General features: G+C 38.8%; 1 protein-coding gene across 2 annotated transcripts; it reads right to left on the reverse strand.

Moving 5' to 3' along the window:
* Window positions 1-342: 342 nt before the first annotated feature.
* Window positions 343-15095, reverse strand: LOC148032698 (putative histone chaperone ASF1A). 2 transcript variants are annotated; one of them, XM_087683326.1, is made up of 3 exons: window positions 14671-15095; window positions 14247-14329; window positions 343-722 (listed from the first exon to the last, which is right to left on the reverse strand). In XM_087683326.1, exons 1-3 carry the CDS (start codon window positions 14777-14779, stop codon window positions 372-374), a joined length of 543 nt encoding a protein of 180 aa, XP_087539452.1. In that variant the 5' UTR covers window positions 14780-15095; the 3' UTR covers window positions 343-371. The 2 variants fall into 2 exon arrangements, with proteins under 2 accessions (XP_087539452.1, XP_087539451.1); XM_087683325.1 differs by having other exon boundaries at window positions 14247-14362.
* Between the last annotated feature and the right edge of the window lie 2050 nt (window positions 15096-17145).

Here is a 17145-nt window from a genome sequence, read left to right on the forward strand (position 1 = left end):
GTCAAATGTACATATAGTCATTTTATAATGGTCCGAGTAAGCTCTACAGATAGTTGGACCTTCTTGTCAATGGTACAGACTCTCTTGTTTAGAAATAGGCCTCTAAACAGAAATTTCGTACATGTAATAAATCAGCACATTCTGACATCGATATCGAAAACCAAGCAATGACGGACTATCGCTCCAACTAAGAGATGTCATAGCCCCAACCATCTACATGTCTACTGTCCTGGACCAGACAAGAAATATGTTCAACACATAGCTCAGGCAAAAAAAAACCTCCAGACGTGTAGCAGAACATCAATGAACGTAAAGATGAAAAGGGAGCAGCAGGTAGTGCAACATTTGTTGTAAATTTATTAGTCAAAATATTATTGATTTGAATTCTCAAAGTCCATAGATTGAGATACATCAGCATTGGCAGAATCAAGCATGGGTACATCTGTCCCTGCAGGATTATAAAGAGTAACATCTGCAGTCTGAGGACTGAAAACAATGGGGAACTTTGTGACCCTAGGTTTGTCTGACAAGATGTTTCTTTGAACTTTGTCTATAAGAACCTTGGGTGGGGGCTCTTCTCTTAGCTGCTCATCTATATATTCATTACTAACGTAGTAGCCAACCCTAATAAACTCTTGTCCCATATAAGAGCATGTTAGCAGCAGAACAGTGACACCTAGTACATCTTCTTCTGGAATTTTTTCAGGCTTTGGAGGATCTGCCTGCAAACATTAAACCATGACATCAGCCATATAGAGTACACAATATAAAAGCATAGGAAGCTCAACTGAGACATCATGTTATCCATCCAGAAACATAAAACATTGAAAAACAATGACTTGGAATTCAAAACATTGCAAATTAAAAAATGACTCGTGACCAGATCAATCAGCTTAAGGAAAACTTCCAGGGCGGAATCCAAGCCCTGGCCCCCAACCCTGATTGGTAGTATGCTGAGGCCAAACAGCCAGCAAAACTCCAAAACCAATGGTTCAAGCCAGGGCAAGAACTGCATTTGTGAGACCCACAAAATGTGCAACAGCTGCAGCCCCAGAAATGCCACCACTTATAGTCCCTCTTTCTCGAGAACCCCAGGAATGACTGCATCATGAGTTTGGGTGTTTGAAGCACAACTACCAAGCAATTGTTCAATGTTTAAAAGAGGATCTTTACCAGTTAATCAATTAATGACACAAAGTACAGCCTCAACCATGCTTTATGTGCCACACTTGGCACATAATGCTCCTATTTTTCAGAGTATTACTTGGAGCTTTTAAGCAAATCATCTAGGTGCCCTAATTTGCAGTATTTGAGCATATAGGCAACCTGTGCATCTGCACATATTTATCGGCAATCTCACAATCAAAACAACCCTCTCCTATTCTATTTGTCTGCAGTGCATGTATATCCATGAATGCATTCCAAGCTTCACGATAACCACAGCAATTCCAAGCTTCAAGATAACCAGCAAGATCACTAGACCTCACCACATGAGCAGTATGTGATGGTAGTATCAAATGGGGTGCGGTAGGATGAGAGCTCACCTACACTAGATCAGCTCTCAACCTACCCCAGATCAGATACAGAAAATAGCATCATACTCATCCTCTCCAGAATCTCCTAACTTCATGCAAAAGATAGATAAAGGCAACATAAAGGCAATCTGGATAGTCAGTATCTCAAAAGAGTTGCAATAGGATCAGAGGTCACCTACAACAGATCACCCCCCAACCTAAAGCACGTCAGGTCCAGAAAACAGGATCAAACTCATCCTCCCCGGATTTTCTCAACTCATACAAAAGATAAATCAAGGCAACATAGAGGCAGATTGGACAATAACAATCATGATCACATTCAAGCTATGTTTTTAAAGTCCCCAACCAAGGCAATATGGCTACAACCTACCAGCCATGTGATTTGCTCCAATAGACCCTGCTGCATTTTTGTCTCAGGACAGCAGTCAACAGCCCTGGTTCCTCTTTTTCAGGCCAGTCTGAAACACATTCGTTTTCTTAGTACAACATGACCACAGCAGATATGGCTTCCTTCCAGTCACCTATGAGGGGAGTTAGCTGGCTCAAACAAGCCTATTAAATGACAGCACAAATAAAGAATTTAACAAAGTACAGCTTTTCACAAATCTCACAAAGCTTGAACAGACCTTTCAATAGGAGATGCAGGAAGGGGCACCTTCAAAGCAAGAAATGCAGGTGCCATAGTGTCATGCGAAGCCTCTCACAACCAAAGCACATCAATGGAGCCACTTCCTAGGCACTTAGCAATAACAATTCAAAGGAGAAATGGCTTCAATCAGCTGTGCAACTCCAAACAAACACAGAAGGCATTGACAGAGAAGGCAGTTAGTAAGCAACAAAAGGATAACTAACTTAATTCAGGCTAAGACGTTCCAACTGAATTCAGGCTAAGGCACTCCAATATTTTCCTAAACTCTACATTGGCTAGACATGGAAAATCAAGATGCCTAGTTTTTATTAGCAATCAACTCTGCGAGTGAATCTTAAGCTGCAATAGGTTCTTAGCCAAGGCCTCACGCAAGAAATGTAAGAGCTCTATAGGCCACATAAGGAGTGACCCCTAGGAAGTGAAAGTGTTCAACACCTAGCATTTTGATTTTTAGTACCAAGCGGCTAGCCTAAGTACCAAATTCCTATGCTTTGAATGCATACAAGTCAGCGCAACAGTTGCCAACGAAGTCTTGAGGGAGTAATAGTTACAATTGTCTTTAGACACTTATGATGTACAGTGCAAACATTCCCAAACTTGGAGTATGTACATCAATTTCAAACTTGGCATATTTTAAAGGTTAAAACTATAAAGTACCATTTGTGGCCTGCACTTTTGCACCTGCAAGTCTGAAAGGAGGTAGAGGACATCATAGCATCACCGTCACACATGGGAGCTAGTGTACACCAAAATGCCGTTTTGGCAGCCCCAAAACAGACTGGCCATTTTGGACTGGAACGGAAATGGAAAGCCATTGTTTTGAGATCCTACGGTCCGTTTCGAGGCTAGGTTATCCAACATGCTGAGATCTTGTTCGAATTGCCATCCTAGTCCAATTTAGGAGACTTCACAAGTGGCAACACATTCATTCCAGCTCCCGCGGCACACTCTAGCTCCTACCTCCTCCTCTTCCTCTTCTTCTTCTTCTTCCCATAATCCATTACCTTCTTTCTCTTCCTCTTCCTCTTCCCCTTTCTCTTCCTCTTCCTCTTCTTCTTCCCATAATCCATTACCTAAAGGCTGATCATCATATCATGGCGTCGGATCCATATTGGAGGCACGTCGCTCCAATCAAGGGATATGAGGGCTCCAACAGATCAAAGAAGTAACGATGCAACTATTGTGAATTGGAGAAATCGAGGAGCGTAACGCGCATGAAAGGCCACTTGGCATGCATTCCCAACAAAGACATCAAGCCTTGCGCAAATATACCGACAAAAGTAACGGTAAGTCTCCATCTTTGGCAACAAAAGCGTATGGGGAGCTAGAAGAGGATGAATCCTCTCATCCAACACCACATCAAGTTAATGAAGCACATGGGGCAAGGAGAGGCTAGTGGGCCTATTGGTATTGGCCAAATTGGAGGTGCTGATGGCCCATCAAAAAGAAGTGCATCCATATCTATTTCGGATTCAAGTGCAAAAAGGACCTCATTGCTATCTTTTAGTGGTGGTGGGCAAAAGGACTCCTTGCATGGTACAAGTGTCCATGCAAGACTTCAAAGATAAGCAATTGTGGAGGTAACTAGGAAGCTCACACGCTTATTTATTCGATGTGCTATCGTTTTCAATGTGGCCACTACACGTAGATAGAAAAAGACAATCAAGGCAATGCACCGCATAGGGTGTGAGTAAAAAGGCCTATCCACGGATGCATTACACACACGAGAGCTTCGAAAAGAGAAAGCATCCATAAAAGCTCAATTGGAGCCTTTAAAGAAGACATATGTGAAATATGGATGCACAATATTATGCAATGGATGGTCAAATATGCACCAAAGAAATATTTACAATGTTTTGGTGTCTTCATGTAAAGGCACCATGTTTATTAAAGCCATTGATGCCTCTGCCTCAAGTCTTACCATCATAAGAGCTTTCATTTGGAAGCATATGCAACAAGTCATCATGGACGTAGAAGTCCAAAATGTGATGCAATGACAAATAATTAAAGTAATTGTGTGTCTATGGGACATATGCTTGAGGAGTTTCCTAGCATAGTATAGACTCCATATACATCTCATTGCCTTGACGTGCTTATTGAAGATATTGGGCAAATATCTTGGGTGAATGACATTTCCAAGATAACAAGTATGGTAAGATTTGTGAAGAAAAGACAATTTGTCACAAGCATGTTTCGAGCCAATAACACACTCGAGCTATTGAAGGCCTCTACCACTAGATTCACTTATATGTTTATTGTATTGGAGAGGTTGATACGAATCCATCCAAAATTGATACGGACCATTGCATGCCAAAAATGGCTCACATGGAGTGAAAGAGTCTCCAAAGACTTGTTTTTAGATGCAATATTTTAAATGAGAGCTGGTGGATTGAGACAAAGACATTGGTGAAAAGTCTCACTCTTATTTACAATGTATTGCGCATCATTGATATGGAGGTGAGTATTTTGGACCTTCTATATAATTATATAGATAAAATTAGTGAAACCTTGCTTCGCAATAAGTTTTGCCCCAAGATAAGTAAATTCTTGTTTAACTTTTACACATGTAAGCATTTGATATTAACGACTCCTTGATAATTAACCATTATTTTAACTTTTAAGTTTTTAACTTATTTTATCTATCATCCATCATCCTTCGCTCCGAAGGACTGATTAGATTTGTGCAATGTGAAATGCACAATGGGCTTGGCTTCATAAACTAATCCATGTTGTCACACATATCTTACATCCCCTTTGGCACAGCAAGATATAGTACATTAGCGAGGAGCTAAAAAATAACTTCATGGAGTACATGAAACGCTTCACAAGAGATGATATAGATATGATGAAAAGAGTAGAGAACAATTTGCTAGCATTTCACAATTGTTCTCTTCATTTTGACCGATTCACAACTAGGCTTCGACAGACACAACTTCAACCTATCTCCTAGTGGAAAAAATACAACAATTGTGCTATTACTTTGGTATGTGATTAGTGACTTTTATATTTTGAATCTTGATTATCTAATGCATTATGCCATAGTTATCCAGTACAAAAGTACGATAAGATATGGTACAATAAAATACGGTACTAAATGATACCTTAAGATTTTATAAAATATGGTACGATATTAGTACAAAAAAAATTAACTTTATTTTTTTTTAACCATAAATAATAGAACACATGTTTAAAGTGAAACTAACAATGCCATTACAAAATATGCTGAATACATGAGGTAAAAAGCCCTCGCAATCACATGCGAGCAACAAACATGCGGGCAACAGTACAATGTATTGGATATATCATACAATCATCAATGAGTGAAATTGAATACAATATCAGTGATAGTACTAAGTAGATACAAAAAGGTGAGACTCGAGAGAGCTGAGGCCTAAAGGCTAGAATGGCTCATGAGGCATCACTATCATCAACATCATCATCATCATCATTTGAGTGCTTATCAAGAGAGTTTGAAGATGACTCCTCGTCATCGAATAATGAGGCACTCTCATACTCATCCTCACTGATAAGGTTACCATCATCATCAAATGATGGCTCCCTAAGCAATGACAGTCTAACTGTAGGCAAGGGGAAAATGTCATCATCAAGGACTGGACAAGAGCTACTAAAGCCCCGCCTCATATATGTCTGCAAACCACCTGAACCACCCCTCGTCGATCTCGGAGGACACCAAATGACCATGCCTCTGCTGGCAACTCAAACTCCTCGCCCACGAGCACACTGACTATGAGTGTCACGAGTGTCTGCTGCTATGAGCTCTCTATAGAGCTCTGCAAAGATCTGCTCCAACTTGAATGTATCAACATTCACCTACACAATGCACATAAAATAATAGATTATAAATACTAAATTGTTGAGTATAATACTATAAAGTAACAAGTTGAAACCAACAAATTTAAAAATTAAACTTGACTTATCATTTTATGGTTAGGTCTTTACCTGCTTTGGACTACCCCTACTCATCATGGCCTTCATCATGCACAAGTTAGTGCAGCAATAGACTAGCCGCTCTAATTGTCGTGTGCTAAAACGATTGCAAATCTTCGTGTGAATGAGAGAATAGGCACTCCAATTTCTCTCACATGCACCCGAAGAGCAATCTTGCGCAAGGACTCTCATAGCCAAGGGTTGAAGAGTCTCCAACGCATATCCAAAATTTTGCCACCAAAATAGAGGCTTTACAAGTAACTCTCTTCTTCAACAAGTGGAAGAAAAAAATGCCACATATCCTCTCTGATCAACATAGCATCCAAGCTCCTTTAAAACTATATTGTGGTCATCTACGGGGACCACACGAGTCAAATATGCAAGCTGATCTGACTGGAGCTCTCTATCATCCATGATCGCCGACGACTTGTAGGCCGGATACACCAATGCTGCAAAACCATCGATGAACCTATACATCCATGCCCATCTCCTCTATGCTATCTCTATGATATATACATGCTGAGAATCTGTGATCATCATGCAAGCCCGTACCTCCACCAATGCCGCTCTAAAGAAGTGAACGAGAAGGCCCATGGTGGACCCCTCGCAATCAACCATACGCAACACCCTATAAAAGGGAGTCACGGCAATCACAATGGCACGGACTTTCTACCAAAATTGCTCATCAAGGCACAACCGCTGCATGGCTTTCGCCTTCTCTGTCTCGTGCTAATTCCACTCATTCCATAGAGTGGACACCATTGTTTGGCGTAGGGCAGACCGCACCTCAAAGAGCCGCTCCAACAATAACCACATATAAGCAAACCGAGTTGAAAAAGGCTTCTTCAACTCAAGTTTACTATGCTCGTGATACATCGCAAGCACCTTCACCTTCACCGTAAAGAAGGTGACAATAGATATAGCCTTGTGTACCACCCTCTTCACCCATTTTAGCTTCCCGATATCCTCATGAGCAAGTCCAAACAATGACTTGCACATGGAGTCCACACAATCGAAGGAAACTCAGCCTCAAGCAAACGGCCCATGTGCCGACAATTGAATGCATTGTCAGTCACAACTTGCATCACGTTCAACGGATCCACCTACAAGCACATCATACATGGCACAAATTATAAAAGCTTCGAGGAGAGATGAATCATGAATCATGACTTGAAAATTCTAATTATGATTCATGAATAATGAAAGCAACTTTAAAAAGACAATGTGTACCTTAATGATAACTTGCCGAATGTGGTGGTAGATGAATGGACCGATCGTTTTTCTTTCCCTCTTACCGGTGTCTACAACCCGCAAAAAATATATGCCAAGTGGACATGAAACGAGTATGTTGATGATATCCCATTTCTTACAATCACTCCATCCATCGGTGAGAATGGAGCAATCGTATTTTGTCCATGCGGCCCGAATAGAATCAAGGGCTTTACCAATCCTCTCCTCTTCATCAATCTTCTTCATCCCCATATCATTGTATGAGATGCCGCTCCATCCTTCACATGAACCCACATTGGCGATGGTTCTCACCGTCTTCTTTCATTGCTCATGCTTTAAGATGTTGAATGTAAGATTACACTTTATCACCGTGCGTGCAATCTCAACATCGGCTTGTCATTGCCTTTCTCTAAGAAAGGCAACCAATCCACGTGTATGACCATGAGCTTGAGAGAGAGAGAATTGCTTCTTCAGTACCACATGAGCCTCTAACCTTTGCCTTTTGCCACTGCCAGAGCCCGAAGCAGATGTGGAGTCAACACCACCAATGGTGGAGGCCTCACCCGTATCAGTCGAAGATAGGTCTACATTTGAGGCTTCCTCATGAGTAGGCATAGGTGTTGATACCGTCGCCGCCGATCTGCCACCTCTTCCTCTAGTGGATTCCCCTCTCATCTTGGCGAGAATCTCGTCCACAATGTGTTGAGGGATCGACTTGCACAGAGCGACTTCCCCCTCCCCCGGTCTTGAAAGGATATTGGAGAAGCCGGGTCGCACCACTTGTGTAGCTCTTCTTGCAATACTTACATATCCAGTTGTAAAAGTTAAACTTCTTTGTGTCCCTCTCCACATGGATGGCGTGCAAGTTGAAGATCTCATGTTTCTTACGTGTCATGGTGTCGAGGTGAGAACGAAGGCCCGATGAAGAGGAGAGAGTCGAGACTTGTCACTCCGATCAACGGTGATGCTTTAAGAGAGAGGGGATGGAGAAAAGAGAAGAGTGAGATGATACTTGAGCCTTGAAGAGGAAGGGGATCAGGAAAACTTGGAAAGTTGAAAGAAAAACGAACTTTGAAAAGGAAGAGGATAAAAGAAAGACTCAAGAGAAAAGGAAAATAGAAGAGAGGAAGAGAGAGCTTGGAGGTGATGGAAGCTTGATGCAACCTGAGTCTTGGAGACAAGAGAGAGGACTAAGGAGAGAGTCGAGACTTGCAAGAGTGTATATGTGTCGCAAATGATCAATCGAGCCCGGTTTGCGTCTTTTTTCCCAGCCCGTTTTATCCGAAAACTCTCTGGATAGCTCACCTTGTCCCGCAAGATATGTGGCCAAAATATATTCAAAATCTCGTACGAATCAGTATGAAATAGTACTGATACGTATCGTACGGTTCATATGGTATGAGCCTTTCCGTTCAATGTATGAGTGCAACCCTGTATTATGCAACTTAAGCAACAGATTCTATAATCTATTACCCACTTAAATGTCAATTTTACGGCTTGTGTATTAGCAATTGCCAATTACTTAACCTCAATCTTTTAAATTTGAATAGAAACACATTGTCATTCGAATTCTCTTGCAAGATTGTAATTTAAATTGGAGCACATGGCCCTCTTCCACACCAAAAAGAAAAACAAGCTTCCAATTACCCAATTGAAACGTTTAGTGTTTTACTATTGTAATCTGCAGCTTCTTGAGAGAACCGCTCTAGCCCTAGAGTCTTCACATACATATTAGTAATGATTAGTATTTTGTATAGTTAACTTTTTATCCTTGACACTTGACATTGCTTAAAAGTTGGATTATAAATTATGATATGTATGAACATTGAACATGTTGAATCTTTTTTCATATGATATATCTTTGTTTCTTTCATCTTTACAAGTAAATGCCAACAAGATTAATATAGAGGCGTTGACATCTCATAGTTACCACAAAAGCAAAATATCTACTCCATGCTCTATGAGAAGCTATTGATACCAATGCATAAGACTCGTCCACAAAGGAGAGTTAAGATGAGAGCAAAGTCAAAGCATGAGTTTAAGGTTGAGACTAAGACTGCTTTATCAACTTCTTCATTAAGGTTCTCAAAGTCAAATGAGGAGATGGTACACAAATTCTCAAAGTCAAAATGAATCATGACTCATGATATACTAGAGCCAGTTTAGCAATATAAAGTCCAAACCACAATTACTAGTTGTTTATTGATATTAATATTTATAGTCTCATTAGACTTTGAAGTTTTAATAGATTATTCGCATGACATAGTTACATGTATAATTGTATCTCAATTTCACTTATTATGCATCTTGATTCTTGTGGCTCCTTAATCTTCACTCGTGTTTCATGAGTTGTGACGTGTAATGAATCATGATTTCAATTGTATGACATGAAGACTCAAAGTTTTGTATAAAATTTGAATACACGTTATTGTAGACACTAATACATTTACATATCCACATAATACTATATTTATATTAGTGTACAATTCAAAATGTCATTTCTCATTTTTAAAATTTCATTGAAACTCCGAAACTCCAACATTTTCGTTTTCATTTTTTCCATTTTCAAAACTCCCTCGTATTATACCTCTGATGAATTAAAAAACAAAATGAGCGAATAAGAGTCCTAGCAAGCTGAATTTTCACATTCAAAGAAGACTATTTTTATATTTTATGCAAGCATTGTAGATAAAGATGTCTTTTGAGGCCGAGACAAAGTTTCAAGCGATCATGGATCAAAAGATTTGTCTTATCGACTCTTTTATTAGATCAAAAGCTTAATGGCAAGAATTATCGCATCTGACAAATCATAATACTTGCCATTTTAGAGTTATATGATTTGACAAAGCTTGTTACGAAAGACTATTCATCATCCTTCTTCGCAAGATAAGTTCAAAATCTTTTCCAAAGATAAGGTGGAGTCGACAAAGACTCGAGCACATTAAAATAAACTCAATGTTTGCATTCACTCATTATTATTTCTCTCATGTATTACAACTATTATCTCTCATATTGAGCATTTGACGATGACGCAACAGATATGGTTGAAGCTTAATCAAATATACAATCGAATGACCGTCATAAAGCGAGTTTTTTTAAAAGTGCAAATACGAATCATAAGTGTCAACAAGTCATCTTCTATGCAAGAGCATATCAACAAGTTGAGATAGCTTCAAATACAAGTTCGAAATGCAAAAAAGATAATCATTTAGCTTCACAAGCTCTTGGAGGAGCTTGACTGCCCGCCGACGAGTCCTGTTGTTTTACAATGCAACAATGAGAGTTACATTGCCTTGGCCAAGAATCTATATTTTATGCTTGAACAAAGCATATTGAGATCCAATACCATTTCAATCAAGAGAAGATTTTGGATGATACTATTTTCCTAGTCTATTGCAAGACAAACAATCTTACAAACTTGTTTGCCAAGGTGCTTTCCCAAGCTTTACTTTGGCAATACTCCAAATTCCTTAGTCTTTTGTCATATCCAAGATTTGAGAGGGAATATTAGAGCTGGGACGTTTCTTGGATCAAGCAAAAGCAATAAGTTTAATAGATAAAACAAGCAACAAGTGCAAGAGTGCCATGTGGCAATTGACATGGCACGATTGACTAGTTGCAACAATCGAACAATCGGATACATTTAATGTAGCCGACCTATATTATTTTTTGTGTTTATCTTGGATTATTTATAAAGCTTGATTTTAACAATCTTGCCTCAATTGATTTTCACATATTTCTAGCCGCAAACCGTGGAGACTACTCTCAAGGTTGACAAAGACTAAGATCTTCAAGGTGAAGTCATACAAAGATATTCTCTCTACACTCCTTTGGCAATATTCTACAAGTCAAGTTATTTGGAGATCTTCGAGGTCAAGTCATTTGGAGATCTTTTCAAAAGACAACATCGTTATTGAAAATATTTTGATTATTCTACAAGTCACCCAACATCTTGACATTTACCAAAGTACTGGTCTATGTTTTCAACTTGTTGAACTTGGTTTTTCTACTATCATCTTCACCAATATTGACAAAGCCAATGGTGACTACTATTGCAAATAGGTATTGATCTTAAGTATAATACATTTAACACCACTCTCAAACACTTCTATCCCAATCCTAGAGGTATAAATACTTGAGACCCTTAATTGTATTATCTACATTCTCATTCACTTCATTCTTATTTAGCACTCTACAAATTTACATTCCTCATGTTGTCATATATTTAGCATTTTCTATGTTTGCCACACAATTCCTTCACAACAAGAATAAGAAAAAGACTCTTCTTTCAAGAATTTTTGAAGATTATGAGTTGACTAGTCATTAATGTTACAAGCTACAAAAGTACTTTTGGGCATTTGTTTTTAATTTTCAATCTACAATAGCCTTGGGCCTACAATCATGACCATCAAGCCTCTAATATCTCTTGTTGACTTAACATTAGCTATTTCAATATTGACTCAAATTTCAGTATAGTATATCATATACTTTAGTCACCTTTTTTGTTTGAAACATGGACATAGATAATTATTTTAAAAATACTTAATAATTTAATGGTTAATTTTGAATATTTGTATTTGTATAAATTTAATAAAAGATATTTAAAAATTAGAAGCCACATATGATTCAACTCAAGGATTCAATCGATACCTAAATCATACTTTCATATCTACTTATGTTTGATGCTTGGTTGATATATGAAGATACCTTGGTACTATAGCATGTAATCTTACTTAGCAACCCATTCATGTATTGAACCATAACTAATTGAAAGCGACATAAGATTCAGCTCAAGGATTAAATCGATACCTAAATCATACCTTTATACCTACTTGTGTTTGATGCTTGATTGACGTACGAAAATACCATAGTACTATAGCATGCAATCTTACTTAGCAACAAATTCATGTGTTGGACCATAACTACCATATGTTTCCTTTCCACAAAAAAACATTAGAAAGGAGATGAGATCTACTTTGTTTCCTATGCTAGAATTGATGTCTTAGCTTTGCAAAGCTTTTAGTCCTATTGAATTAGATTTTAAGCATGATTCACCCTAGCATGTCGAGCCTCTCCCACCTAAAATAATCCAACCAAAACGCTACAATCCAAAAAAAATTTACTGAAGCAACTAGGAAACAGAAGAGGATAAAGTCAAGAGAGGGCTTAAAACTAAGCTAGTTATGCTTATGAAAACAAGGCAATGAAGCTAAAAAACAAAGCAATGGAGAAGAAGATGATAAACTCATCATGAAGAAAAAAAAGGAGTTGCTAGAGAGAAAAAGTATTGACAATTATGAGGGTTTGATGGCAAGAAAAGTGAGTGCAACCCTTAAGATGACAAGAGAGTATCAAGACAAATGTGCATCTGTAACTTTGCATTATCTTCATCTATTGCTTGTGAGCACTAATCTATGCCAATGGAAAATATAAGGAGCTCCATCTACTTCTCTTGCCATATTGTTCTTTAATCCCAATTGGATACTCATCTTACAAAAGTGAGCTTCCAATCTTTAATGCTTTATTGTTCCTTAATCCTAATTGGGCATTCATCCTACAATGGTAAGCTTTCAATTTTCAATGCTTTTACATGTTCCTACACCATGCTTGAGGGTAGCCCATTATATCTCAGCTTTTGCTGATTTTACAACTCTGTTTCTTAACAATAACCTTCATACTTTAGGTTTTAAGATCCATCTCATTTCATCTACATTCATTTCTATCATGGGACCAATGCACTTCTACATATTTTAAACATCGTGTTGGGTATAACAAAAAAAAAGCTTAAGATAGTGATACAATGCAAAAGTGGCAACCAAAAGGACTATCAATGTTGCATGTGGCAAAGTCAAGAAGTAAGAATAAAAAGGCCATAAAAATGAATGGGACAAAAATAACAAGCTTTCCTAAATGTTTACTTAGATTTATTAATAAACATAGGTGCCTAGGGATTTCATAAAATGTTACAAATAGGTTTCATTCAAGATATTAAAAAATATAAAAGTTTTATATACATATATTGTATGACTTGTGTGATATAGAAAACATAGATTAACATTATTCATTATTCCATACAATGCAAATGAACATTCAACATAGCATCAATATTTGATTGCATCATGGTCCACTATCCATGCCCAACATCAACTTTAGGTATAAAAAGGCACCATCAATATATGCAATCATCATGAATAACAACTCGAAGCAAAACTCAAACAATCAATGTCAACATCCATGTCAATGTGTTGAGTAAATCCATGATAAACAATGATTACAAAAGCCCCAAGACATTTAGAGGATGGCATTTATGAAGGTCTAAAATAAGTGTTTTATACATTTCTAAAATGCTTAGGTATGAAACAAGTTACCTAATCTTATGAAACAAGGCTCAAGCCAAGCACACAAGTCAAATGATATCCATCAAAGATAGAAACTAAGGAAGATGTAGTATCTCAAAACAAGGATTTTACTTTGTTTAGACTAGGATACACCCAGAGAGAGAGAGAGAGAGAGAGAGAGAGAGAGAGAGAGAGAGACACCTTAGGGACACATTTGACAACACAAAATCAAATAATTTGACAATTAGGCTCGTCTAATCAAGGTTAACTAGTGCATTGATACCTCTAGAGGGTTGCGTACAAAGAGAACATTAATGCCCGTTTTCACTACAAATAGATAATGCCTCAAAAGGGATTTGACAGTCGAAACAGAAAAGTAATAAACGTGGCCAAAACCAACAATATCCAACATACAAATCCCGATAAAGCCTACTTGATTTGAAGATAATATTAAACAAAATTACCATAAATCAGACGCAACTGTGGAAACAACCCATTTAGTAGGACACAAGAGATACTCCACTAATTTCACGAGTATGATCTCACCTGAAAAACGAAGCGATAATTTCCAACATTGACAGGGCCAACCAGTACACTCTCCAGCAACTGATCATATTTTTCATCTTCAGCTGAACCAACATAAATCAGCTTCCATTCCAAATCTGTTTTCATTACAAAAATGCTTACGTTTACGAGAATTCCAATGGCAGACAATCATCTTTCAACACTTTAATTGCTTAGGACAAACATACATTCCTTAATAAAACCCAGCCGTAAGATCGCACAGGCAAAACCCCTACCTCCCCCGCATTGTGATGGCTACAATACAGGGTATGCCTGCCGCGATTACATAAATGCCCCAATTTATTCTCAGACTCACAAGAAATCCAAAACCTTTGCCCCTCGATGGAAAGGGGGAAGAAACAAGAGGGAAAAAAACCCTAGTTTGCAGGAATAGGGGATCGCTTACCATCGTTAAGGGGCAAGAGGCATTCGTAGGAGATCTCAAACTGGAAGGGATTAAGGAACATGGAGGGATTGTCAAGCACGGCGACATTGGTAACGTTGACGGCGGTCATGGTCTTTCTTCCGCTTCCGAGCAAGGGCGGGCTATGTCGTGCACCACATGTAGCAGGTAGAACGGCGGAGATAAAAAGGACTGATAAGCGTGCGCTTGCTTCAAATTCGAGACACAGAGAGAGGGGCGGGGGGGGGGGCGGGGGAGGGGGGGGCGGCCTTTCGAGCTACGACTCAGACATTTGCTGATCCTGTGTGCTTCTGGCCCCTGGGGCTGTCGGTGTCGTTGGGAGAGGAAGAGCAAAGAAAAACAGAAGTCTGCTTATTTAACTGGAATTTGTTGAGTCCTTGAGGTCCGAAAAAGAATGTTGGCGGGAACGTATATGAACCCTCTGGATGACCAAAATTTTGCCCTCTGGTCTTTTAACGGGTTCACGCTCCGGAGGCCACTCTTGGTGGGCGTTGGGCGGGGCGGGTATCCACTCTTACTCAACAGCCCGCACCATCGTCCATGACTCCAAGACTATGCCTCTAGCTCTAAGGGCACCTCACATATCCCGTCGTCGTATGTTTTAGATGAATTTCCACTGTCAACTATGACAACATCATGAGACTCTGTGAGTGAGGAACCACATACTAGCGCCTTGCTCCAACTACATGTAGCTAAGTATACGATGCCTCCTTAGCACAAGCTCATGGTCTTGAATACTAAAGGGAAAAACAGTGGAAAATGACCCCTTTTCTCACACTGCAAAATGGTAAAAACTTCTCGAGTATCAATGGTTGTCTAAGCCCCCTAGTTTCAACACATTAAGGGTGCACCCCTTCACATTTAGTTGTGTTGCACAATAAGCTACGTCTAATCCTCACAAATCGACTTTCTTGCACTTCTCATATGGGGCACTACAAGGGTACCTTCATAAATTTGGTGAAAGCATTACACTTTTAATTAATCATCTTTAGCTCTTTGAAGTTTTGTTCTCCAAGGTAAGGGTTGGAAACAATGTTGATTTAAGGGAAGTCAACATCCATGGCCTTGAGTGTCAATCCATCTACTCCTGCAAAACAGCCTTGTGAACACAAAAGGGCTTTTAGTACCCATTGCAACTTCAATTTGACTTTCCTATAGGGTCGTTAGTGAAAGGCTCTAGGTTGTTTTGGTGGAACTGCTCAATGTTGTTTCTTGATAGTTTTACAGTCTATTGTGGTCTTTTTCCTATAAGGCACTCACTTAATACTCTTCTTTGTTGTAGGGAGAGCTTGATTAACATATTTTTGTTTCTCGCATTGGGCTTTAAATAGTTTAGTCAATTTTTGTCTTTAAGCCCCTTGTTAGAGGTTTTGATAGATCCTAGAATGGTTTTCGTTTCTTGGCATAAATAAGATCTCATTTGGTAAAAACAATGATACTTTTGATATTCGAAAGACTAAGCTCAATTTATAGTGCATCAAAATCAAGCTTACACTTAGCAAGCTACTTGAATGTTCTCCCAAGTAGAGGTTCTTTCCCTGTGTCTTCTATATTAGGAAGCACATAAAATAATAATGGTACACTTTTAGTCCCAATAGTTATTAGGATTTCATAGTTGCCTATAACGAATCAGGTTATCAGCCATATGGGTGTTGTATAATGAGCCACTCTGTGTGTGTGTGTGTGTGTGTGTGTGTGTGTGTGTGTGTGTGTGTGTGTGTGTGTGTGTGTGTGTGTGTGTGTGTGTGTGTGTGTGTGTGTGTGTGTGTGTGTGTGTGTGTGTGTGTGTGTGTGTGTGTGTGTGTGTGTGTGTGTGTGTGTGTGTGTGTGTGTGTGTGTGTGTGTGTGTGTGTGTGTGTGTGTGTGTGTGTGTGTGTGTGTGTGTGTGTGTGTGTGTGTGTGTGTGTGTGTGTGTGTGTGTGTGTGTGTGTGTGTGTGTGTGTGTGTGTGTGTGTGTGTGTGTGTGTGTGTGTGTGTGTGTGTGTGTGTGTTACAATATCCATGAATACACATAATTATTTAAGGAGTTGTGGATGTGGTAGTTACACTTATTAGAGTATCCATCATAAGTATTTTTTATGATCCTTTTAAATATCCAAATATTATTTATCTTGTCTAGTCTTTGTAAGTATCTAGATATTATCTAATTATATTTTCACATTGATATTTCAAACATCCCCTCCCCCCAAGAAAGGAAGTGAGAATCTTAACATTCTACACTACATTCCTCCACACATCTCAAAATAATATAGCATTTCCTTATAATACAATGGCTTTTAGCTAAACATCTTGACAATAAAGTGAAGTAAGAATACATTGATGATTATAGAAAGAGACCTTACTCTTGTTATTATGGAAAGTATGCTTTCTTCTTTGCTTGCAATAAGCTAAGGGATTTGAATCAAGGATAAGAAACTCAAGGTTTTGGTTGATCATTACCTTAATAAAGAGATTATC

Source organism: Lygodium microphyllum, chromosome 8 (genome assembly GCF_053477565.2).
Source record: "Lygodium microphyllum isolate KBCC chromosome 8, Lygodium_microphyllum_v1.1.10, whole genome shotgun sequence".
Taxonomy (NCBI): Eukaryota; Viridiplantae; Streptophyta; class Polypodiopsida; order Schizaeales; family Lygodiaceae; genus Lygodium; species Lygodium microphyllum.